General features: G+C 40.3%; 1 protein-coding gene across 8 annotated transcripts in view; it reads left to right on the top strand.

Annotated features, from left to right (window-relative positions):
- VEPH1 (ventricular zone expressed PH domain containing 1) overlaps positions 1–26,999 on the top strand; it is a 268,821-nt gene that overhangs the window by 116,933 nt on the left and 124,889 nt on the right. For all 8 annotated transcript variants that reach the window (XM_071214585.1, XM_058295197.1, XM_004454419.3 and 5 more), the window contains one exon: positions 24,890–25,110. In XM_071214585.1, coding sequence (XP_071070686.1) covers positions 24,890–25,110 — 221 coding nt within the window. The remainder of the gene's footprint in view (positions 1–24,889; positions 25,111–26,999) is intronic.

Here is a 26,999-nt window from a genome sequence, read left to right as displayed (position 1 = left end):
GAATAAACATAAGAGGGGCATGCAATTATGGACCTAAGTAGTCTTAGTATTCTAGCAAATGGAAGAACATCGATATAAAGGCAGTGGCCACAGAGGTTCTGAGGGAAGGGAGAGGGAAGAATAGGTATAACATGGGGCATTTGGGGTCATTGGAATTAACTTGCATGATGTTGCAATGACAGACACAGGCCATTATACATTTTGTCAAAACCATAAAATAGTGCAGTTCAAAGTGTAAATTATAATATAAACTATACACCATGGTTAGTAGCAGTGCTTCAATATGTGTTCATCAATTGTAACGAATGTACCACACTAACGAAAGATTAGATATAACTAAGAGTATATACAAAGATGTTTTCAGATAGCAGTCCTCCTATGGGTCATATCCTCCCCTTCCCAATGTAATAGGTCTGAGTTCCTGATTCTTTCTGGGCGCAAGACCCAGTGTTGAGGATCAGGACACAGAGGAGAAAGACACGCCTCTGCCCATGAGGCACTCACAGGGGAGATGTACAAACAGATGATTAGAATTTAATGTGATATTTGCTATTACTGAAATCTGAACTGGACCTAGAAGGGAGCAACTAACCCTGCATGGGGTGGGGTGGGGGGGGGAAGTTTGGGAGGGTGTTACAAACTTGACTTGTAGGACGATAGGATTACATCAGAGGACGAGAGGAGAAGTTAGAGGACACAGCATGTACACTGGCAGGAAGCTGGGAAAAGGCCTGAGTGTTCTGGCAGTAGTGAAGACTTTCAAGTGTCTGGGAGCAAAGGATGAATAATGAAGAGGGAGGGAAAGCAATGAGGTGGGACCAGTGTACCAGGATCAGATTGTGACAGCTCTCCTGGTCTGTTAGCTGACTGTTGCTCTTTTCTACCTTCTTTCACTCAATTTATTCAGCACTGGTGCCCAGGTGCTCTTGGAACAATGTGTCATTTCCCTTCATAGTGCAGACAGTAAATGTAACCCTACAGGAGTCAGAGTTCCCCAAGAAACTGAAGAACAGGTCAAAGGACACGCAGCTCCCCCAAAACAGTTGCAAATGTAGGATAATAAATAATGGTTACAAAAGCTACATGTTGCAACAATTTTCAGCAATGTCGTGTAATTATCAGCTGTAATTTGGGCCATTCAACCGACTAAACCCACAAAGGATTCTCAGTTCTCCTGTGAGCTAGGAAAACTTTTAAGAAGCCCCCCTCCTTACCCCCAGCAGCTGCAGCAACGTTGTGGAAGGGGCCTCTGCCAGTCCAGCCTGCCCCCAGGAGCTAAACCCAAGAATGGTCAGCCTGGTCCCCACAGACGTCTGTGATAGAAGTCGGCGTGTGTCTCCCCCAAGAAAGGCAGCAAGCTCCCACTTAATGACTGCCCATTCGAGCCATGAGCTAAGAAGTAAATGAGTTCTGGATTCCCCAGAAAGGACAATTAGGCATTGGCGGCAGGTGGGTTGAGAGGATGAAGTAGTTGCTACTTCCACTCAAGTCCTGGTGCTCTTTTAAGACTGCAGCAGCAGTCCTTGTCCTGCCTACCTGTGTGTGAACCAGTCACTTCTAACCACCAGCATCAGCATTTCTTTGCCTTCCTGCTTTTCCCAACTTCACAAGTCACTCTGCCGGCACAGAGGATGGAAGTGTTGTGCTGAGGAGTGAAGGCTACTCAGCAGCCCTCAACCAGCAATGGGAACTGATGTGTGGATACCTCAGCTATGTATTTTTGAGCTACTTCCCTCCTCTCTCTCACTTTTTGATTCCCTGCTGGTTCCCAGCAGCTCCCAAACAAACTACCTGACTTGAATCTTTGCCTCAGAGGCAAGACGAAGGCATTTCTGTAACCCCGCAGAGCACTGCCATCTTCCTGCTCTGAACACTGCACTGTGCACATCTGGACTACGTAGCTTAGCATCCGATGCTGTTCTGGTTGTGTTTGCCTTCCATTCTTTTGAGGTATGAATGTACCTACTTGCAAACCTCTAGGAGCACTTTGAAGGAAGGGACCATATCTTACACCTCCTCGTGCCCCTGCACTACACATCCTAGCAATGGGCTCGTGGCAGGTGGCCCACGGGCACTTGCTGACTACAGAACTGATATGTGGAGACTGAGGTTTGACCACTCATCTCTCATACTAATAGACAAGCTGATGAAGTGACGGCGTCTGAGAAGGGCCAGGAAAACAACAGATGTTGGGTTCCTGACATGGTTGTAGTCAATGGTTTTCAGGCTCTGCCAGTCTGCTTCCTGTGTGGTCCCCTAAAGAGGGTCACTTTGGATGCAGCTTTGGGCAAGCCTTGGGAATTTGAATGAGAATGTACATTTTAACGACATTCCCAGGTAATGTGTATTCACATTGCAGTTTAAGAAGCATTGGTCTAAGGACCCAGTACCATTTCTTTCTACTCTGAAACCGTCCCAAGGGATCCAGACATACCCATATACATGCAACGATTCATATATTATATATAGTCATTTACCCATGGGTTTAGATTTAAAACCTACTTATTTTAATATGAATAAATAAATATCCTTTGAAAATACCACCTTTGTCAATGTTAGGGTAAACAGGAGCCCAGTGAACACCCAATATTATTTATAATACTATTTACAGACATTTATTACATGCCTGCTGTTTACAAGGCACTTGAAGAATGCGAAGTTAAATATGATTCAGCCTCCAGGCTGATTACACAGCCTTTGTTTTTCATTCACTTAGAAATGATCCCCCTAACTGGACTGCATTGACACTTCCTGTGTACTGATTTTAGAATTCCTCACTCCATCCCCACTCTTAGAGAAAGGGAGGGTGATACTACTGAGCAGTTTCACATACAATATCCATAAAAGCTGTAGCTGTTTGGCATTGTTTATGAATTCCAAAAACAGTTATTGCTTTATGTTTGTAAATTGGTCTGTCAGAGGTATCACTTTTAATTGATTAAATTATGATTAGGGCTTTGATTGAGCCATGCTAGTAGGGTGTTGAGTCCCTTGGGCAGGGACTCACAGATAAAATGGCAAAAGACAGAGCTGGGAGTTTTGAGCTGGAGCCCAGGAAGGAAGCACACAGAGGAGCAGAGCAACTGAGCCTGGAGAGAATCGAGCCCTGGGGAGAGAGACAGAGCCAGTCACCTGATAGTCTACAGACATTTGTGGAGAGAGGCAAAGCCTAGAGAGCCTCATGGTCTACAGCTGACCTTGTAGAGGAACTAGAGGAGCTGAGCCCAGAAAGAAATGAGCCCTGGGAAGAGAGGAACCCAGAAAGCCAGAACCCCGGCAGCCATCGGCGGCCATCTTGCTCCAACACATGGCAACAGACTTCAGTGAGAGAAGTAACTTATGTAAGAAATGAAGATTAGTTTAGTTTTCACATAAAGGAAGATAATATTGATTAATGTAACCTGGCAGCCTACTGCCTCAGTCTCCCACTCCCGGGAACAAAAGAAACCAGCTTAAGCCAGTCCTATAGGCAGTTAAAAGATGCCCAAGAAAGAGCTAAGTCAATACCAATTCAGCTCTAGATTCCATTCCTTATTTGGCAAAGGGGAGCAGGTAAAAACTAAAATGGTTGGAATGTGATGAGGGAAGCAGTTAATCACAAGCTTTTGTTCGGGAAAGTTAGATCTTCTCAGATAGGCTGTAACTTCTGGAGTATCCAATCTATGGAGAAACAGAGGAAGGGCTTGCGTGCTAGGCTTAGGGGTATAAATTGTATCATTTTCCTTTGTTCAGGGCACCAGCCACGTTTTCTAGTTGTGCGCCCCTTCTTGCAAGATTGAGAATAAATTCTTTTCTTCTCCACAATTGGGTGAGCCTTATTTTCTTCCAGAAGAAGATTTCTTTCTAACACTTATGCTTTATGGTCTGGTATCTATAAGCTTCTACTCCAAATAAATACCCTTTATAAAAATCAAACAATTTCTGGTGTTTTGCATCAACACCCTTTAATGACTAATACAGAAGCTATCTACAAGATTTATCCTCTCAAGTTTTTATTTGAGTTGTTTTTTTTTTTTATATTACTTGATTTATTGCATTTTACCCAGGATCTGGAAGCATTCCCAAAACTTCCTGCATGGTTTGACACAGAGACTGTATCACCAGTGATGTAAAGTTCTATTACAATCATTCTCTCAAAAAATGTGAAGAGCGCTGGAAAGCAGGTGCTGAATTGCCATGATGACATTGTTTTTTGGATTGATATTTACAATTCAGCCCTTTACTTCATTTATCAAAATATTTTTCAGCAGAACCTATTTTGTAGTGGGCAGAAGTTAGGAACTTGGTACTGTTTCAGATGAACTGAACTAAAGCCCATTAGAAGACATGTATCTGACAATTGGCTTCTCAGCAATAAACTTTCACACTGAAATGTTCACATGTTATACTTTTAGCATTAACCAGAATGCCTGCCGTTATCTATATGAATTATTAGAAATCCCATAAAAGGGTATTTTGACAGTAGTTTATTCATTATTAAGTAATAAACAAATCTAAAGTAAAACAGCTGTTGTCATTAATTTGAGATTAATGGATCGGAGGTGACTGAAAGTAAATTTTCTCAGAAGTAAAGGTGAGTAAATGATCGGGGTAATGTTTCCCAACCTTCAATACTATGTAGCGCCCATAGAGTTTCGAATATTTAGTAGTTCACTCAGAAAAGTGGAAAACAAACTTTCCAAAGTGTTTCACATCATTGAAATCTTTAAGTATGGCTTATTTTAAGCAAGACTTTCAGAAATGCAGGGATTATACTAAACTCCGGCTTCTCTTCTCTACAGCCTCGCCCGCTTCTTCCTTCTACTACCTTCTCTTTCAGAGTGCAACCCTTCAACTGCAGGCAGCATTCTCCCAGATGACCAGATAATGGTCCCTATCTCATTCAAATGTCCCTTTCCTAGTAAAACACTTCCCAGAGTCCACCTTCTCTATGATAGCTATGCATTCCTGAAGTCGTTATTTTGTCTACCAACTCCTTTCATGACTAGTAAATACAAATTAAATCAGCAGGGCACAAGGATGTGTGTGTATGGGCAGGGAGGGGGAACAGTAACAGTTACAGAGATATCCTGAAAAAAAAACGCTTTACCTTCCTTTACCTTAGGAAATGAGAATTATCTCGAAGGCAAGATGCATGGATTTTAGTGTCTCACCGTAATGAGGTGATCCTTCTGTTCTTCTATTGAGAAATGGCAAGATTATAACAATGGGCCCATTCAAAATCGCAACACAACCCAATCCAAAAATTCTAAAAGACTATCTTCCTCTAGCACTGTTTCTGTAAAGGTATTCTCACAAATGAGTGGAATGCAATTTAGAAAGTAATTATTTTCTCCAGACAAGTGCATTTCAAGCTTTTTTCTTTTGAGCACACCCTAGCCAGGGGCACCTTCAAAACCCCATCTTATTAACTGCAATTTGTTTGCATATTTTTTAATTTATGCTTTGCTTACTTCCACAAAACATTTAAGGCAGTTCTCAATGAAATCACAGTTGCTATGAGACCAAGAATAATTAACCCAAGGCTAAACCCAGGGACAAACAAGGGAGTATTAGAGGGATTGGGGTAAGGTACCAGAAAAGTTTTAACAGACTTTCCTAGCTAAAGAAATCGCTAGTCCCAGGCAAGGCTCACACTTTTGCAAAATGCATTTTTCCATTTCATTCTGCCTGATAAGTAATGAAATAATACCCACTCAAATCTATCTAGCACAGCATTTTGGGAGTTACATCTCAGCTGCCATGAATAAAAAACATCCTGGCTTTTCTTTTCAAAGGAAGTAGGTGCAGAGAAAGGCACCTTGCAATTAAAAGTTTTAATCTTCATTCGCTGAAACTTCCAACTAAAACAGTTGGATAAAGGGAGTAAATTATGGAAGGCTCAATTGCAGCCTTATGTATAGTTCAACTGAGTTAAATCTTACCATTTTGTTCCTCTTTCTAATGAGCAAAAATCACACACTTGTTTTTTCCCTGCAAGAACGTTCAAACACAATTACTTACAGTTTCTTTCTCCCTTTCTTCCTTCCTTTCTTCTCTTTTTCTTTTCTTTTTTTCCTTTTTTTTTTTTTTTTTTTAGTACCCATTATAAGCATCTTTCTTCAAAATGGTTTCCATGATTAGGCCAGAAGGCCTGTGGTCACTTTTTTCTCTCACTCTGATTGCACCACATTTACTAAACAGATATTGTGTAATTAAAGATGGGCTGCTTCTTTGAGTTCTCTAGAAGTTTTTCAACCCTACAGTCCCCAACAGTCTTTCAAAAAGTTTGTTTAATTGAAGCCAAAGAAATAGAGGAAGCATTGTTCAGGATAATCAATGAGGGGTCATTTACATGAAGAGACTGTGATGTGGAGGGAGCAGAAATTCTGGCTCAGCGTAATTACTCTGGGTCCCTAGAGCCCTCACAAAAGATCTACCTTTAAGAGGCTAAGTTCCCAAGCTCCCAGTTTTTAGAGAGTAAATCAGAACTATAGAACCCTAAATCTTTTATCAATCCCCAAAATAACACTATGTTTGAAGCTCAAATTAGATGGACTCCACAAGCTTTAAAGTCTGTAAGTATTTGGGGGTCAATGCAAAGAAAAAGATACTAGAAAGTAAACTCTGAACAGAAGAAGAGGGGATTTAGGTTTTTAAAACATAAAAGAGGCCACTGAATGCTATTTAAGGGAGAATAATTTTGAATTACAAAAATTTATTTAACAACAAGCCATGTCTAATTTTTTGTCCTTTCAAAAATCACTAACCTAAAAATATTATTTCATTGCACCATTGTCACTGATTTCCACTTTAAATCCCAAGTCAGTTTCATTCAGAGGCTCAATCATCTTTTTGAGGAAGACATAGTAAGTTCCACGTTTAACAAACTTAAAATATAAAAATTATCATATATGTAAAATATGTATTTTAAAATATAATATATATAAGTATATATACTATATATATATAAATTATTATACCTTGTGTGTATGTTTTTTTACAAGGGTGGGGTTTACTTTAGTGTTCTGTGCCAAATGCAGAGTTGAACTGAGTCCAGTTCTTCCTTAATTTTTGCCATGTAACGAAATTTGAGATTCATTTAGAACAAAGGATACATCTGTTTCTTAACTTTTATTACTGGGATTTATTTTTTAAAATTGTTTTGCCCAGACAGTATTGTTTTACTAGGATGATTTATTACTCTTTCATGTGCCCACAGAAACTATGTGTTTCTAAAATCATGGAAACGGAATCAAAAATAATAAGGAAAGGATGGGAACTTATTCTATTTATATTGGCCTAAATGATGATTTAGAATATGTAAAATGTGTTTAAATTCTAACAGCATTTTTGTTTATCAACTGGAAGAAAAAATATATTCAACAACACCAAGCCAATATTCAGGAAAAATGAGACATGATAAAAGAAAGGAAGAATGTGACTTTTAGGAATGATATGTTTAAAAAGCAGCTCAAAACTGGAGGACTATCTACCTCAGAGAGATATTAACAGGGTTTTTGTTGGTTTAGTCTCTGCTTTGGACTCAGAATAAGGGTTTTGGGAAGCTTGCCCTGTCAATGTTCTGTTAGAGAAAAAAAATATTGAATCTTAGCTTTTGATATGATAAACTAAAAACATTTGTTGTCTACTTTCTTTGCCAGCATTTTGCATTGCTAATGTTTTAAGAGACATTGTCTGTCTGGTGTAACTCTAAAAGGATAAAGTTTATTAATTATACAATTAACTCAGCCTTTATAGATTACTGAATTGCTTTGACCCTTACTGCCTTGCCTATTTCAATAACAGCAACTTGCTGCAGAATTGAAAATGTTATAAAGGTAGAGTATCTTTACACCAGCAAGAAAAAAATTGAAAACACCACAGTAATTGCAAAAGGAAAAAGATCTAGATACCTAGAGGTGACAATGGATAATGAACTAAAATTGGGTTTAGGTGACTAGGATTCTAAGTTGTACAAAGCATTTTCACTTGCTCATGCAAAACTTGTAAAAGTGAAGTGGGGATGGGAGCAGATGTGGTTCAAGCAGTTCCCAGTCCTCCTGAAAAAGACAAACAAACAACAAGGAAAAACAATGAGCAGACAACAGCAAAAAAAAAGAGCAAAAACAATGAGCAAGACAAGCAAGCAGTGAGCAGATAGTGAGCAAAAACAAAAAAACAAGCAGGGAGTGAATGTGCCTACCTCCCACACGTAAGTTCCCAAGTTTGGTCTGGTGCCTCCTAAAGAAAAAGCAAGCAGACAATAAACAATAACAATGAGCAAAAGCAACCAGCAAACAGATGAGGGAACCATGGGGGGTTGGGGAAGGGGCAGGAATAAAATTTTAAAAATAATAAAAATGTTTTTAAAAAAGTGAAACAGGATTTTTGGTAACATGTTGAGCATATTTTATTGCTGTATAAACTCTTTTGCAGGTTACCAAAACCAAGGGTCATATTTGCTTTTATTAAGCTGTTTTGGGGTTTGGGACATTTCTAGTACTTCTAAATCTTTATCAATTGACAAGATAAATCAATTGGGAAAAAGTAAGGACTTAGTTTCTGAGAAGGCTTTAGATTCTGTGATAATGCAAATGTCTTCATTTGCATTTAGAGTTTGTGACACTGGTAACAAAAGCCGTTTATTTAGCATTTCAGTGGGCCAGGCGTGGTCCAGGAATGCTTGGTTTTTCACGCATTTAATCCTCACCACCACCGCTTCCTGAGGTAGGTACTATTATGAACCCCAGTCTTAGGAATTGAGCAATGGAGACTTAACTAACTTGCCTAGAGTTCTTGGCTGGGCTGTGACTGCCAAGATTCAAAAGGTGAGGTGGGCCCAGAGCCCACCCCGTAACCAGGCCATCGCAGCACATGCCTGCTCCGACCACCGAGATGCCACCGTGAGGACTTTGCATGCCACTGTCACCCCCCAAGCTCTGAGGATAGGATTTTCCATGTTTGGATTTATCCAAAGAAAATCTTTCGCTTCTTGACACTCTCCTTACTTGGCTTAGCTAGTCTCCAGCCCTGCTCTTCATGTAGTAAAGAAAGTCTCTTGAAACCCAAACCCTCAACCACATCCTTTTTCAAGGAAAGACTGTAGGCAGTAGAACTGTGGCGGAGTTGCTGGAAAGAGTCTCAGAAGGAGCTATAAATCTCCTGCCTGGGGTGCAGTTCAGGGATGGCTGAGCAGTGGCTGAGATGGAAATAAATTGCTCAGACAGATCAGCTGAATCCAACAGAAAATCAGTGCTAGCAGGTCATTAGTGTCTCAGTCCATCTTTTTGGATTTTCTAAAGGAAGTGGCTTTCAGTTCACCAGTCAATGAGATTAATTGAAATTTTATTTTAAAGAATAATATCCCAAATTGTAGACAGACGAGAATACGAGGTACCATATTCCAGTCCAGTATATCACAGCCAATATATTCTCTATTGTACTGTTGTGGCAGCAGGGAGATTCAGTGAGTGGGTATGGAAGGCCAGGCCTCAGTAATATTCTTGGGATGAAAAATTTATTAACGACCGGCTGGGCTCGGGGATGCCTGTTCAAAAACCAGAGCCCTGAATAGGATCTTTGGGTTTCTTTTATACAGAGGATGTAGGAGTGGGGATTCAAATGGTGCTTATATGCAAAAGGACTTTTTGTTAGTTTCTTAGAGTTTCAAGTGTTTTATCTGAGTATCAGATAGCTCTTGAATTAACACATAATTCCACATTCCAGGTAAGCTTGAATTAACACATTTAGCTTACACACACAGCCCAGGTCATTTATGAAGAAACACACAGCCCCCCACCCCCACCCCCCGCCAGGCCATATCAATACTAGTACCACGTCCAGTATATTAGGGCAAAGAATCCTACGCTTCCGATAAATGGAACTTTACCTGTTCCAAAGTGATTTCCACTGGTTAAAATGACTTTAAAAACTTGATACTGGTTTCTCTGCAGGGAGAAATTGGAGGAAGAAGGAACATGTGGTGGCCTCAATGGTATTGTTGATGTTCTCTGTCATTATATACCTGTATTTGTATATATTCTGCCATATGTAGCATATATTCCAAAGGGTCAAAAAAAAAAAAAAAAGAGAGAAATAGCATTTACTATGTGTCAGATAGTATGCCTGGTATTGAAAACAATAGTACTTTTAATAAAACAATCAGGATTTACCAAATGACTTTTTAAAATTCATTGATATTATTTCTGGTATCATAAGATAAGGTCAAAATAATAGTTATATTAATAATTGATTGCTATCATTTTTCGGGATAGGATGTGTGCCCCAAAATATACACTAAAGTTCTAATAACCAGAGCTTCAGACTGTGATCTTATTTGGAAATAGGGTGGAAACAGATGGAATTAGGCAAGTTAAAATGGGTTCATGTTGGAATAAGGTGGACTCATAGTCTAATATGACTGATGTCCTTATAAGAAGAGGAAACTGGGACACAGACAGACAGAAGGAAGACAGCCATCTGGCAAGTGAGGCAGAGACTGAAGCCCAGGGATGGCCAGAAAGTCACCAGAAGCCAGGAGAGATGCGGAATAGACTCTGCGCGAGAGATGGAGTGTGGCCCTGCCGACGCTTTGATTTCAAACTTCTAGCCTTTGGAAGTGTGAGACATACATTTCTGCCACACATTTTAAGCCACAATTGTTGTAATTTGGTACAGCAGTCTAGGAAACTAAGACACCTACTCTATGCCAAGCCCTTTACAATATTATTTCTTTATTCCTCACAATGTGATAAAGTGTTTGTGTCAGCTAGGATGAGTTTGGTAATAGTATATACAACTAAAGCTGGCTACAGCAGTAGTAAGGTATTTATGACTTAATGTAACAAGAAGTCTGAAAGTCTACATGGTAGATCCAAGATTTGTTCAAAAGTTCCACAATGCCAACGAGAACTCAGGTTCTGGGGAGGGGACGTAGCTCAAGTGGTCGAGCACCTGTTTCCCATGTACAAGGTCCCAGGTTTGATTCCCGGTACCTCCTACAAACAAAACATAATAGACGAATGAAAAAAAACAACTCTCATTGGGGAGCAGATGTAGCTTAAGTGGTAGAGCACCTGCTTCCCATATACAAGGTCCTGGATTAAATCCCTCGTACCTCCTAAAAAAAAACTTCTTTCCATCTGCGCTCCACCATCAGCGATATAGTGACTTGGTCCCTTACATGTGCCCCCTCATGCTCACAAGATGACTGCCACAGTTCCAGGCAGAATAAGTAGATATCACAATATCTGGTTAAAGAAGAGGTGTATTCTTCCATGTATCTCTTATTATTTGGAAGGAAAAGCTTTTCCAGCAGTCTCCCACCCCAGAAAACCTCACTTGGCTCCAGTTTATAGGAATAAGGGCATATACCTGTCCCCTAGTGACAAGAAAGGCTGAGAAACTGCATAGCTGTCATTTGCACCTTATGGTGGGAGGGGAGCTCTACCAACAAGAAAAAGAGTGTGGAGTGAGATACGACTGTTGACAGGAAATCAAAAGTGTCTGCCACAGAATTGCTAGCTCTAGTGTACAGATGAAGGTAGTTAAATAAGATGCTCAAAATTATACAACTAATAAAAAACAGAATCAGAAATCATGCCAAGTTGTTTCAATATACAGTCCACCATGCTAAAAAGTCTGCTGGTTCAACCATCCCTAAAGAAGATAGGAAGATAAAAAGTTCAATTTTGCTGAAAGACATTAGGTTTCACTGGGCCCATATTTGGTTTCAGAGCTGTGCCCAGGACTGGTGAGGGTTTTGGTGGTGATTTTCAATAAAAATAATAATTTTTCTACTCCAGGCAAACATACTGGAGACTAAAAAAAAAAAAAAAAAAAAGATAAAAATGACATGGTCCAACCTTTGAGGAGCTCACGGCGGGAAAGGAACAACTTGGTGTACATTCCAGTCAGGGGAGTCGGGACAGTCATGAAGATACGATCAGAGGTTGGAGAAGCCCAGCTAGGAGCTCTGGCTGGGAGAGAAAGGCACGGTTTCAAGAAGAGGTGATGTTTGAATTGGTTTGACAATGTGTACAGAAGTGTATGAGGAAGAGCTTCCACTAGCCAAAAGTTTGCCCTATTGGGAGCCATGAATTTCTAATGGAAATCAGGTTGTTAATGGAGATAGGAAACGAGGAAGACTTGAAGGCTATTCTTTGAAAATGGTCATGAATACCCAGTCACAGCCAATTCCAAAAATAAAGCAGACTTCATTATTTCCAATTAACACCACTTCATCAAGCATATCAGGATCTATTTTAAAAAGGATTGACAGATAAGTTTTTCCTTTGACTCTCTCATAATTACAATTCTTACTCAGGGAGGATTTCCTAACTCTGTCCCAAACAAAGGGATCTCTTCTTTTAAAAAGTGACCTGACTGTAGAACCAGCAAGATGGCAGTGGAGTAAGGAGTTCCTAGAGTCAGCTCCAGCTCCAGGGCAGTTGGTAAACACCCAGAGTTCTCTGGAGCTAGCTGAAGCACCTGTTTGGGGGCTCCAGAAGACCAGAAGAACATCCTGCAATGTCCTTGGGGAGTGGAAGGAGGAGACTGCCCATCTGCAGAGAGGATTCATAGGTGGAGCGCTCCACCCACAGAGGTGGGTGCACGTCTTCCACTGATGGCACGAGCCACCTCAGAAGCTGTTCCATGGCTAGAATTGAAAGCTCCACTTCCCAAAAATGGGGGAGGAAGAGACAGTAGGGCACCAACTTGAGCTACTGATGGGTAAATTCAGTGGAATAAAGATAATCCTGAGAATAGCTAAACTTTGAGCCTGTACAAGTCAGAAAGAGGCTAGGAGGGACCATCTTAACTCCGCACCTGGCACAAGGGGAAACGGGGTAGACTGAAAATCACAGTGCTGGTGGGGACCGGATTCTTTCCATCCAGGTCAGATTGCCACTCTAGACTAGACCTCCGGCAGGAAGGAAGCTGCGGGGACCTGCTCCAGCCTCTCTGGAAAATTACCGGCCAAGCCGTGGAGACCAGTGATTATCCTACTCTGGCAGTGCAAGCTGCCCCAGGAACTATTCTGTGGCTGGAATTTGAAGCTCCATTTCCCAAAAACAGGGAAGGAGGAGATGGTTGTCTGCCAATTTCAGCTACTAAGTAGACTTGACTGGCTTAGGTTTAACCCTAGGAACAGCTGGGGTGTGAATCTGTACACGTCTGAAAGAGGCCAATGGCCACCATTTTGACTCCGTCCCCAGCATGAGGGGAAGGCCAGTTGACCAAAAATCACAGTGAAGGTAAGAACCTGTTTCTTTCACCAAGATTGGCCTGCAGCCCTAGATTAGGCTTCAGCCCCACCTCTGGCAGGGAGGAGGTAACTGCAGGTACCTTGACTGGCACAGACTGAATAACTGGAAGTCTAATGGGGCAACTGCAGTTATCTTGGAACCACACTGCATAGATTGCTGCCCATACCTGCAGCTCCATCCCCACCCCAGGCAGGGGAGAAAGGGGCATGAAGCTTCATTAGTCTCTCTGGGCAACTACAGTCTAGGCCTGCACAACTTGGATTATTCTACAGAACTGTGACTCTGTCCCTACCCCTGGCAAAGGAGAAAGTTTGGAGAAGCTTCATCAGTCCCTGGGGCAATGAGGGCAGTTTAAACCTCCACAGCTTATAGCACCAACTACATCCTTGGCTCCTACTACAAAACTAGTAAGGAAGAAAGGGCAGGAAGCCCTAAACTAAAGAGAAAAACTGCACCCAGAATAAATACTCTAGTAAGCCAGATGCCAAGACACCAACAAAAAATGGCAATCCACACCAAGAAACAGGAAGCTATGTCCCAGTTAAAGGAACAAGATAAGCCTCCAGATGACATAAAAGAGTTGAGACAACTAATCATAGATGTCCAAACAAATCTCCTTAATTTACTGAGATGGCTAAAGAGATGAAGGACATTAAGAAGACCCTGGATGAGCACAAAGAAGAATTTGAAAGCTTACATAGAAGAATAGCAGATCTTATGGGAATGAAAAGTGCAATAAATGAAATTAAAAACACACTAAAATCATATAATAGCAGATTTGAGGAGGCAGAAGAAAGGATTCATGAGCTTGAAGAAATGGCCTCTGAAAGTGAACATACAAAAGATCAGATGAAGAAAAGAATGGAAAAAATTGAACCAAGGTCTCAGGAAACTAAATGACAGCAAAAGGCATGCAACTATACATGTCATGGGTGTCCCAGAAGGAGAAGAGAAGGGAAAAGGGGAAGAAGGAATATTTGAAGAAATAATGGTAGAAAATTTCCCAACCCTATTGAAGGACATAGATATCCATGGCCAAGAAGCATAATGTACTCCCATCTGAAAAAATCCAAGCAGACCAACTCCAAGATGCATACTAACCAGAATGTCAAATGCCAAAGACAAAGAGAGAATTCTGAGAACAGCAAGAAAAAAAATCAATGCATAATATATAAGGGATTCCCAATAAGATTAAATGCCGATTTCTCACCAGAAACCACGTAGGCAGGAAGACAGTGGTCTGGTGTATTTAAGATACTACAAGAGAAAAACTTCCAGCCAGAACTCTTTTATCCAGCAACACTTTCTTTCAAAAATGAGGGCAAGATTAGAATATTACAGAGAAACAGAAACTGAGAGAATTTCTAAGCAAGAGACCAGATTTTCAGGAGGTACTAAAAGGTGTGCTAGAACCCAAAAAGAAAAGACAGGAGAGTGAGGCCTGGAAGAGAGTCTAGAAATGAAGATTATATCAATAAAAGTAACTAAAAGGGTCAAAAGAGTGGTGAAAATAAAATATGACAGATAAAACTGAAACAGTCAGGAATAAACTTAACCAATGGTAGAAAGCACTTGTATTCAGAAAACTGCAACTCAATGTTAAAAGAAATTTAAAAAGGCCTAAATAACTGGTAGAACATTCCATGCTTATGGATTGGAAGACTAAATATCATTAAGATGTCAATTCTACTCAAATTGATATATATTTTCAATGCAATCCCTAAAAATATTCCACCAGCATTTTAAAAAAGAAAAAAGAAAACACGATCATCAAATTTATTTGGAAGGGTAAGGGGTCCTGAACAGCCAGAAACATCATAAAAAGGAAAAGCGAACCCTCATCTCCAGACTTTAAATCATATTACCTAGCTATAGTGGTAAAAACAGCATGATACTGGCATAAAGACAGACACATAGACCAATGGAACCAAATGGATGGTTCAGAAACAGACCATCCCATGTATGGTCAAGTGAATTTTGACTAGCCTGTCAAACCCACACAGCTCAGACAGAACAGTCCATTCAATAAACAGTGCTGAAAGAACTGGATATCCATAGCTGAAAGAAGGAAAGAGGACCCCTGTCTCATACCTTATCCAAAAATTAACTCAAAATGAATCAAAAACCTTAAAATAAAAGCAAGAACCATAAAACTTCTAGAAGAAATTGTAGGAAAATATCTTCAAGCCCTGGTGGTAGGTGTTGGATTCCTAAAGGAGATAAGAGGGAAGACTGAGATGGACTACTGATGTTTAATGTACATAGAAGTTTTAATTAGCTTTACTGTAAAAGTAGAAAATGTATAGAGTGGATGGTAACAAATAGTGAGTAACAGCTAGTTTATAAATGAGAATGTGGCTGAAAATGATAGTCTAGTTATGTAAATGCCAATTGACAGAATGCTAGAGAATAATCTAGGAACTGAATAACACAGGAAACCAAGAGGTGGATGAGAACTGTGGTTGATGGTACAGATGCAAGAGTGTCCTTTGTGAGCTAGAGCAAATGTACATCACTACTGCTGGGTGTTTGGAATGTGGAAAAGCATGGGAAAAATACAACTGGAGTGACCTATAGACTATGGTTAGCAGTAATAACATAATATTCTTGCATCCATGCCCAGATGTACTGTGTTGATAATGGGGCAGGACAGAAAATGTGAGCCAAATGTACACTATGGATGTGGTAACAATCAGATGATATTATCTTATCTGTAACAAATGTTCCACCACAGTGTGGTGTGTTGATGGAGGGTTGTTATTTGGAAATTCTGTACACGTGCATGATTGTTTTGTAAGTTTACAACTTCTGTCATAAAAAATACATTTAAAAAATAATAATAGCATGGGTTGGAGGAAAAACACACCAATGTAAAATAAGGACTATAATTAGTAGTAAGATTTTGACAATATTTTTTCATAACTTGTAACAAACGTCTCACAACAATGCAAGGTGTTGGTGGAGGGTTGATATATGGGACCCTTGTATGATATTATGCATGTTTGCTTTGTAAGTTCACAACTTTTATTATACACTTAATTATGTATGTTCATATATAAATGATATAAAGATAATAATAATAGAGTAGGTTGGGGGAAAGATATTTTGGTTAGCAGTAATATTTGACAATGCTCTTTAATGATTAGTTAAAAAGGTTTAATAACAATGCAAAGTATTGGTGATAGGGTGAGTTATGAGAGTCCTGTATGATGTTATATATGTTTGTTTTGTTACGTTCACAACTATTACTATGCACATATTGTTTATGTATGTTTATGTATGAGTGATATACTTTAATATATTAATTAAAAAGAAAAGTGGCCTGACTCAAGCACCTTTATCTTTCTTTTATGGAAGGAAAGAAAAAGAGGAAAAAATGTATTTGAAAATATGTCAATGCTAGCCCCACTTTTCATATTCTGCTATAAACCACTGAAGTGCAGGAAAAAAAAAAAACAAATGACAAATCTCCTTCAATCTGAACACCTGAATTGAGCTACTTCTACAAAATCATCTGTAGTGCGTGAAGAATTAACTTGTGGCTAAAAACATAACTCCCATGGATTTGGATGCACAATAATTTGCTAATCAAAGAAAGTTTCAGTTAGTTTAAAGGCAATAAGAAAGTGTGTCCATGATGGAAAGTAGAAAGAAGGCAAACTGGAAGATACGTGGAGACTTAAATCTTCATCTGACCTCAGTGAAGCTGAACCTCCATTTCCCTGGGCGTGATTGTAACAGATGAATAGAAAATCACCTCGTAATCATTTGGAATGTCTTTCAGGACTGAGCAGTCAAGGTGAAAGCAGATATTTTTCTTTTATACGAGATCCGTAAGGATCTGAGAAATATATATTCATGGCCAAGTACATATACAGTGATATATCATCATATTCACCAGCAACCTGAGTCTATAGAGCAAGCCTCTGAGCTGAAATAATTTCCCACCTTCCCACGGATTCCAGAATAGGGAGATCAATCATCCTAGTTTGTCTGGGCTTGAGGGGTGTCCTGGCATGCAGGACTTTCCAGCGCTAAAACTAGGACAATCCTGGGCCAACTAGAAATAGTTGATCCCCTACTCCAGAGCCGCTATCAGATCAAGAAGAATTCGGGTGGGGAGGGACCAGTTTAAAACCTTTCAACCCTTGCTCCAGAGGTAGCACCTCCACCATCTTTAGGACAGAGACTCCTGGAATAAATACACCTCCATGCAGTTAAGCATCACGGTCCTGCTCAGGTTTTTGAGGGCTCCTAAGCAAAGCCTGGATCACCTTGGTAAAACTTCCTCACGAAAGCATTAACATTAAGCTCAATTGCTCTTCATTTTTAGTGGTCCATTTCTAATCGTCTCTTCGGCGTGTGTGACTTCCAAAGACTACAGCAGTGAAGAAAGATAATGTTTTGACCCAATAAAAAAGCAAGAGTAACAGATGCCCAAGAAATAAAATATTTTCTTTCAGACAGCCAAGTACATTATTTCCTATTACTCTTTTGTAAATTGTTAAAGCTTACGTGGGAAGAAAAATGTGGATTGTAGAGCCAAATCCATATATCCTAAATCAGCAAGTTCTCAGATTTTCAGATTTAAGAGTCTGTATACACCAGTGGGTCTCAAGCCCCCGGTCGCACGTTAGAATCAATCATCTAGGACATTTTAAAAATTCCTATGCCTGGTCCCCACCCATTCCAATAAAATTAACCAGGAATGAGGGGGTGGCAGGGGTGTCGTTGGTTTATCGAGCATTAGACTAGTTCCAAAACTCCCCAGGTCGTTCTAATGTACAGCCGTGGTTAAGAACCACTGACAAAGAGTATACTGTTGAAGCGTGAAGGAGAGTTGGGAGGTTCCCAGTTCAGAGGGAAGAGCATGGCAATCAGTTGGCGATGCCTGACATGAGTGGAGGAAGAGATTTGCAGCACACGGGACTATACTAAACAGGTCTTTATCAGCCTTGGCAAAGTGGAATGCGGACTCTTGGGTCAGACAGATCTTGATTCAATCTTGGCCCTTCCATTTCCAATTGTATTATCTATGTAAATGACCTTAGTCAAGCTATTGTCTTTTTGAAAGTCAGTACCTGATACCCATTTTTCAAAGTTGTTACATGGATTAAGTAAGGAAGCATATGCCATGTACTGGCACATAGAAGATGCTTAATAAAGGGAAGCTATCCTTATTATGACCACCGCACCATACTTTCATTTTTGGCAATTTCCCGAGTTGCATTCTGTTATCCTGACAAAGGAAAATAGAGAAGCTTTATGAGATAGGAATAGCAGTATTTTAAAACAAAATAATAACAGTGATAGGAATCATGGCTAACGCAATTTTGTAAGCATAGAATCTAGTCTAGGGGTCTGGAAGTTACTGCCCCTGGGCCAAATCCAGCCACACCCATTGTTTACTTCTGTTCTCTAATGCTTTTCCACAGCAGAAACCAAATAGCCCAGAAAGCCAAAAATATTTGCTCTCTGGCCCCTTACAGATAAAGATTGATGACCGCTGATTCCAGTTTGTCATTTCTCAATGTGATCCATGGACTCCTGAGACCCTTTCATAGGATCCATGAAGTCAAAGGTGTTTTCACTATAATACTAAGTCATTATTTCCCTTTTGGCTGTGTTGACATTTGCATTGACAGTACAATAGCAACGATAGATGAAACTGCCCGTGCCTGTAGAACCAAACTGTACTCAGTCATTGTATCCTTTAGCACTGCATACCTGAAGGAAAAAAAATAATCCAGTTTCACTTAACTTAAGAGTTTTTCAGCCTCGGCACTATCGACATTTGGGGCCAGATCATTCTTGGTTGTGGGGGGCTGTCCTGTGTATTGTAGTCGATTTAGCAGCACCCCTGGCCTCAACCCTCCCGCCCACTCTCCCAGTGGTGAGAACCAAAAATGTCTCCAGACCTTCCAAATGTCCTGGAAGGGGGGGTGGGCAAAATCGCTCCCCTTCCTCCCCTCCCCTCCCCCCTGCTTACCTCGAGAGCCACTGGCTTATCTTGATGAAGCAGTAAAGCTTAAATGAGTTTATTAAAATTTCAACCCATGAGTGCACATAGTTTTAGTATACTGTGTGGCTAAATAGGAAGCATATATTGGCTCAGCACTTCTGCTGCATATTGAAGTGCAGTGGTTGTCTGGAGAAAAAGCACTTGTGGCATTGAGTTGCCAACTGAACTAGCCCCTGTATTCATCAAACACTGTTCTCACTTGAAAGAATGACTGACAAACTATGGTTATTCATACTTGAATATTTGGTAGATACGATCTTGAAAAGCAATGAAGTGAGGTTTTCCCATTTAAAAAAAACTGACAATATTTGTTGCCAGTGGTAACATTTCAAGTGAAAATTAGAATTTTGGGAATTCTGTATCTGCCACTGTAAACTTTACAGTTTCCCAATACTTAAAGACTTCCTTTTATTATTTCTTTTATTTTTTGTTTTTCTTTATTATTTTTCTTTTTTAAAAGACTTTTCTGATGAGATAGGTCATGATATTAATAAATATGCTTTTTAAACTAATGTATAATGAAATGCATCAATGTTTGGAAGATATGCATAACTTAGTGATCTGATATTTTGCCAAATCACCAATGCTTAATTTATAAAATCATGCATAAGTAAAAGATACATTCAAAGTGTAAGAGACACTAATGGAGTTTAATGTAGTAAAGTATGAAAAGTTAATTAATATTGTACATTGCAACTAACCTTTAAGAAATTACCACTTGCTGAGTTTTGGTGTAGTATCAAAGATGAATGTTGAACAAAGTAGGGAATGGGGATGAAACCCAAAGAGGCTAAGGGCAAGTCCCAAGGGCTGCATTAAAGAAAAAATTAATATCAAAAAATTATCAAGTCCATTTTGAAAACAGGTTTTGTTTTTCCAACTACATCTCCGCATGAGGCCAGATTTAAGTGATCAAATACAGAAGCAGATATAAGAATCCAACCAACATCTATTAAGCAGTCACTTAAGAGATTTGCAAAAATATAGAGCAATACCTCTCTTCTCACTACATTTTGTTTTTGAAAATGTTATTTTTCATGAAAATATATTATTTAGTTAGCATGTACTAGATTTAGTATTACTATTTTAAATGAATTGATAATTTAAAAATATTTCTCAGTTTTAATCGCTAATATGGTAAATATCAATAGAACGCAGAAAAACAAAAACTCTTTGGAGTTCTCAATAATTTTAGGAGGGTAAAGGGCTCCTGAAACCAATAAGTTTGAGAATTTTTAATCTATTTTGTGTTTATAGAGTGTTTACCATGTTTCCATCAGTAAATCAAAAATAAACAAAAAGGGCCGTATAATACTGATGATGAATAAGATATATAAAAACAGAGTGGAAAAATTTGTTTCATTGATGGATTTGGCTTTTTTGAGGGGAAACATGGGGGACATAGCCAAATTGGGTACAGCTTTAGAGATAGAAAGGGCATGTGTGACCTTGACATTATTCTTCTAGGCATGCCTCAGTTTCCTTCTCTGCAAAATGGCAGCATTATTGGGAGGATTGCATGAGTAAATACTAGAAACCATGTAGAACATACTTGGCACTTAAAGTGCTCTCTGAGGGTCAGCTATTATTATTTTAATAATACTCAGTTAATATCAGAAGGGATGGGGTCAAGACCACAGTTAAGGGTGCTGCTGACCCCACCTCCACAGCGGGATGACTGAGAACAGAAATGAGTCACTGGCCTCCAAATGTAATATGTCATGAAACCGAGAAAGAAATCAGAATCTCCTAACTTTCTTCCTGACCTTATGTCACACTTTCTAATTGAAAATTGCATCTGTTACCCCTGCAGGATACATGGATTTGCTCCAAGGACTCCTAACGAGCAATGTGAGGTTTCATATGTTGTTTCCAGAGCAGCTATAATTTTTCTTGTTCCTATACTGTGATTAATTTCCCCTTCACTTTGGAGTTTCCCACCAGCACAGTTTGGCTGCCAGAAGATTGTTCAGAATTCTGTTGATTTCAGCAAACACCCATATAACCGCCTTCACTTTAGGAAGAAGTATGCTTTAAAGAAAGGACTTGCTAATTTTTATGGTAAGAAGGGTTTTTAATAAAAACCATCAGGGACACTGCTTGGTTAAGCAAATGAAAATATTTGTGGAATGGCTTAAAAAGAAAATACTGAAGAAGAAGCTGAAGCTGAAGAAGTTCCTTGAAATTTGAAATTACATTCTCAGCAGGACAAATAATAGATAAATGTCATATCTCCTGAGTTCCAGTTTCTATATCTTCCTACCTCCTTGTATCAAGCAGGACAAATTTTATATCAATTATTTCCAATGAGAATGTTGGGTTCAGATTTTAAAACTTTGTTGAACTCAAATATCACCTTCTCGTTAAATTCTGACCTACCTACACAACTTGAAATTGACTCCTCTCCCTGGGACTTCTCATTCCCCTTCGTTTTTCTTTGAGGCACTTTCTTTCCCATCCAACACACTATTATACATATGAATTTTGTTTATTTGTCTGCCTTTTACAACTTCTAGAATAGTGCCTGACATATACAGAGAACCTTACGTCCAACACTTGCCTTTAAGTGGTGTGACAGTTTGAAGTTCTTTTATGAATCGCAAAAGGAGAAAATGATTGTGTTTTTGAACCAATCCATTCCTGTGTGTTTGAGACCCTTTTGATTGGACTCTGTCCATGAGGCATGAGCCAGCTTGGGTCTCAGCCCTCTTGCTGCGTCTGATGGAAATGAATACACAGAGAGAAAAAAGACATAGAAAAAGGAACTCACCATTTTGACCCAGTCGTGGAGATAAAGGATTCCAACTTCGCCTGCAATTGAGCTCAAGGAGAGAGGCCCCAGGAGGCTCGAGGAGCCGAGGCACAGGAGAGATGACTGATTGGCCACAGCTGAGTTCAAGGAGACCCTAGAGAGGGACCAGCAGACCTACCGTCTTGCCTGGTAGCCACATGGCAGAACAGTAGGATCGCCAGTAGCTGACTTTGGGGAGAAAGCATCTCTCCTGGTGTCTTGATTTAGACATTTCACAGCCTCAGAACTGTAAGCTTTTACCCTAATAAATTTCCCATTATAAAAGCCAACACATTTCTGGTACTTTGTATCAGCAGCCCATCGGCAAGGTAAGAAAATCGGGGAATAGAAAATGTCCGTGTGATTCACTACATACTGTGAATTCACTCACCAGGTCATTGCATGAATGAATTGACTGTGTTGCAAATCACTATTAGACTTGGGGAGCGGATGTAGCGCAAGTGGTTAAGCGCCTGCTTTCCACGTATGAAGTCCCGGGTTCTATCCCCAGTACCTCCTAAAAGCAAACAATATAATAACACCAGCTCTCATTGGGGAGAGGATGTATCTCAGTCCTGGGTTCAATCCCCAGAATATTGTTAAAAAAAAAAAAAAAAAGCACTATTAGACTTAAGAACATTTAAATATTCTTAGGCAACCTGCAGTTGTATGAGCCATGGATGAAACAGGGTCTGTCAGATCTTGTTCCAATGGTCTTAATTTCCTTTAATGAATAAATATCTCTTCAGCTAGCTGTCCAGATAATGGATGCCCAATCCTCTGTCCCTCACAACCAAACAGAGTGCTGGGCTTAGTGGAGATTTACAAATAATTATTAAGGGGCTGGCAGATGTACCTCACTTCCCTAAAAGATGTGTTCTGGGGCAAGAGTATACATAGTCTTTGCAAATTCAATTATGTATTTAAGACTAGGGAACTTCACTACTGCAAAAAATATTTCTTTTAAAGCACGGAATTCCTTTGCAACTACATACTTTATAAGGTCATATTTTGGCATATAAGTTTTGCTTCAATCAGTGAATCGAGACACACGTACTGGGTGTAGACACTACAGGCTCAGTTCTGAGCCAGGTTGATGAGTGACATATGAGAAGTAGCCCCTTTGGGGAGCCTTGCCTGCTACATGTAACAATTAGGAAATTGTAGCTGAAAGGAGTTAAAGGGAAGGACCTCCTCTCATTCATCTTTGTCATCTAGAGTCCAACACAGGCACATTACAGGCACTGAATACCCATGAAAGCATAAATAAAAAAGTATCAAATGCAATCAAACACTAAACAACATAGAAAACAAAGTCTATAAGGCAGTGAAATTTAGACAGTAGGACTTACTAGTAATTATGCCACCAAGGAGACAGGATAGGAATTGCACCTCAAATGAAATTAAAGTTTCAAGAGCTAGAACAGAAGAACAAGGGAAGAATTCTTAACTGAAAGAATAATTTAGACCTGGATGCCTCCCCCTGCCCCCTGTGGCTTTTTTGGCACGCTGTCTGCTCTCTGTGTCCATTTGCTTGCATTCTTCTATGTCTATATTTATTTATTTTTATTTCCCCTCCCCCTTGTGGCTGGCTTGCTGTCTGTTCTCTGTGTCATTCACTGAGTGCTCTTCTATGTTTTCACTTGTCTTCCTTTTTTATTGCATCACCTTGCTGAGTCGGCTGTCCGACGCTCTTGTGGACCGGGTGGCACTTGTGGGCCGGGCAGCTCTCTGCAGCCTGTGGGTGAGCCTGCCTTCACAAGGCGGCCCCGGGACGTGAACCCAGGGCTTCCCGAATGGTAGACGGGAGCCCAACTGATTGAGCCATGGCTGCTTCCCCTGTATGCCTTTTAATAAGAAGAATTTTGATCATCCACCCCCAGTATATATTTATTTATAATTATATGTATGTTCTATTGCACTATTATTATTTTTTTAAAAAGTTTAAATAGACAAGAACAGCAGTTTAAAGGTGAAAAATCCATACTTTAAATTGGTTTTATTGTATTTACTAATGGTATATCATAATTGAGGTTGGGCACAAACCTACATTTCAAATAATCTTCTTGATGATTTTGAAATTTTTTGCCAACTTCTGAGCCTGTCAGATTAGATCATCCTTTTAACCCTGTGATATGGCTGAAGTGTTTTAAGAGGCGTAGGAGATGTGTCAGCTGAGCTGTTTTCCTGTTATTCACGCATGTCTGCATTATTCATCTTGTCCTTAATCTTCCATTTCTTCAAAGGGACCTATTTAAGTCACGCACCCATGGTGAGAGTGAGTTCGGTTAAAGTCTGATCATAGAATATACTCCTTCTGCCAGGCACACAAAACCTGTAACATGTGTGAGTCAAATGAGAAGATGCTAGAAGAGGAGGTCCACCTTGCCCACCAAGCTGGCACGGGACCAGCATGTGACAGAGATGGATTGAGGTGCCAGAGTCGATGCCCATTTGGAGACTATTGACAGGGTGAGGGTAGTTAGCGAGTCCCAAAGGTGTGGAGACGGCCTCTGGGAGCTGGGAAGAGTGGATGAGTGGGATCAGATCGTTAAAGGTGCTGGAGAGGTTTTGAGCTAGTGAGAGATTAATGGGGATCTTTGCATATTTTTAAGGAAGATGGAACTAACCAGAGGAAAATTTCATTTAAAAAAAAATTTATACTGGAAACCAGGGAAAAAATTTAAAACCCCAGAGAAGCAGATCCAGAGGAACCATGAATGAAACTTATTATTTAGCTTTAGCCAGCTCTCTAAGCACCCTTCCTGTAGAATTTGCATTTGCTGGTCACGGAACATTTCCTTTTTTCTATATTGCTCTTGGCAGGAGAGAGCCAGGAGCTGCCTGGCGTACCTGGTGAGCCAGCTGGCCAACATGGAGCACTCATTTCACCATCTTCTCCTGCTGGAGATTAAGAGCCTCACGGATGCCTTCTCCTACATCCTGGGTCCTCAGAGCAGGGACATCTTCCGCATGAGCAACAGCTTCACCGCCATTGCCAAGCTCCTCACCCGCCAACTGGAAAACACCAAGACTGGAGGTGGCAGGTGAGCAGGAGTTCTGGGGACCTTAGGGGTCTGTGGTGAACCCATGAAGAGGTACCACCTGCGTAGGTTTTACAACATTTGCCAGAAGTTTTTCTAAATCTGTGGAAAATGGAATGTTTAAAAAAAAAAATTCTAGAGGGTGCACAAAATATGCTAGAAGAATAAGGGTGTGGTTCAAATAATGTTTTATATCACTCATTCACTCAACAGGCATTTAACAACTGTCAACGGTGTACCAGAAACTCTGCCAGAAGCTAGACTTGTATGAAAAGATAAGAAACCATCCCTGCCCCTGAGGAGCTCACTGTCTAGTAGAGGATACAGACATTTCAATGCATGGTTACAGAATGCATTCAAGGTGTTTGGGGAATACAGAGTTGGTGGGATCTGCATCTGCTTGGAAGGGAGAGGGGTGGGAAGCTGAGATCAGGGAAGACTTCCCAGAGGAGGCGATAATTTGAAACGAGTCCTGAAAGGTGATCAGATTGCATCAGGCTGTTTTGGGGGCATCCTGTAAAAGGGTTTGGCACTTTCTGGAAACAGAAGTCATTTTGTATGACTATAGTGTGTGTGTTGTAAGGAGAGCAACAGTAGGAGATGCTAAAAAAGTGGCAGGTGGGGCGAGAGCACGGTTGGCCTTACAAATACCTTCCTAAGGAGTTTGAATGTGTCTTCATTGTAGGAAATGAGGAGTTGTTGTGCGGCTTTGTACAGAGCAGGGCATGAGGAGATCCATGTCTTAGAAGCTCACTCTGTTCCCAGTGCAGAGTATATCTCAGAAAGAGGAGGCTAGGACCAGGTCAAATGAAGGAAGGACAGAAAAGTATCCCCTGGTTTTGGTACCAGGAATTGATGACTCTGGTGAGTGAGCTGTGAGTGATACGACTGGGCAGAAAACAATGGGTAGGGCTGGACAGAGAGAGAGGGAAGACAGTGCCCAAACTGGTTCTTTCTAGAAGTTTGCTTGTAGATGAAAATAGAGACTGTGTGAGATTGCTATATTTTGAAACAGGAGAAATTTGAAAAGATTTGTGACTTTAGAAGTTACAACCTCTTTTTGAATATGTAATCTCATTTGATCCTCATAACAACCCTTCAAGGGAGTTAAGGCTGATATCTTTATTCCTATGGACAAAAAAAGAAACCAAAGCTCATAGACTGTTTGAATATCTTCCCAAGGTCACACAGTGAGTGACAGAGCATGGATTCAGACCCCCTCCTCAGATCTTGTGCATCGGGAGAGATTCAGCTCTGAAGAACAGGCAGCGCATCTGAAGCTGACATCAAACTCTGTGGGTTGTGGGATAACAAATGTGGCATACCATTTCCATGGTATGAAACAAGGGCTCAAAAAACGTGAGACATCATCTGGACGAGATGGTGAGCATTCAGCCAGTGTCCACTTTATGCCCAACACGGTGCAGGGCTTGAAACTTCCAGGAGATGCAAGGCTGCATCCCTGCCCCGTAAAGGTTCACAGTCAGAGCATGTGATGGGCTCTGGTGGCAGTACATATGACATACTATTATGGAGCACTAGAGATGTACTGACCAGGAGCTAGAGAACTGGAGAATGCTTCATAGAGAAAGTGAAGTTTGAGTTTATTCCATGTTTATGAGGCATTTTGCTAGCTACTAGAATAAATTGCACAGGATGAATGGGAGTTCTCAAGAGAGGCCAGAATGGATGCTCCAGATAGAGAGAAGAGTACGTGCAAAGACACAGGGGCTTAGAAATATGTGACCCAGACTGAAAAAAAACACAAGTGGTTCAACGTGGCTTGAACAAGGACACCAGGAGTAGAGTGGGAGAGTAAGTTGAAAAGTTAGGTCAAAGGCAGACTATCAGAGGCCTTACATGCTGTGTGAGAAAGCAAGTGGTTTGTCCTA

This window comes from Dasypus novemcinctus, chromosome 4 (genome assembly GCF_030445035.2).
Source record: "Dasypus novemcinctus isolate mDasNov1 chromosome 4, mDasNov1.1.hap2, whole genome shotgun sequence".
In the NCBI taxonomy this organism is placed as follows: Eukaryota; Metazoa; Chordata; class Mammalia; order Cingulata; family Dasypodidae; genus Dasypus; species Dasypus novemcinctus.
The sequence above is the reverse complement of the archived record's forward strand: the minus strand, read 5'-3'. Positions and strand labels throughout refer to the sequence as shown.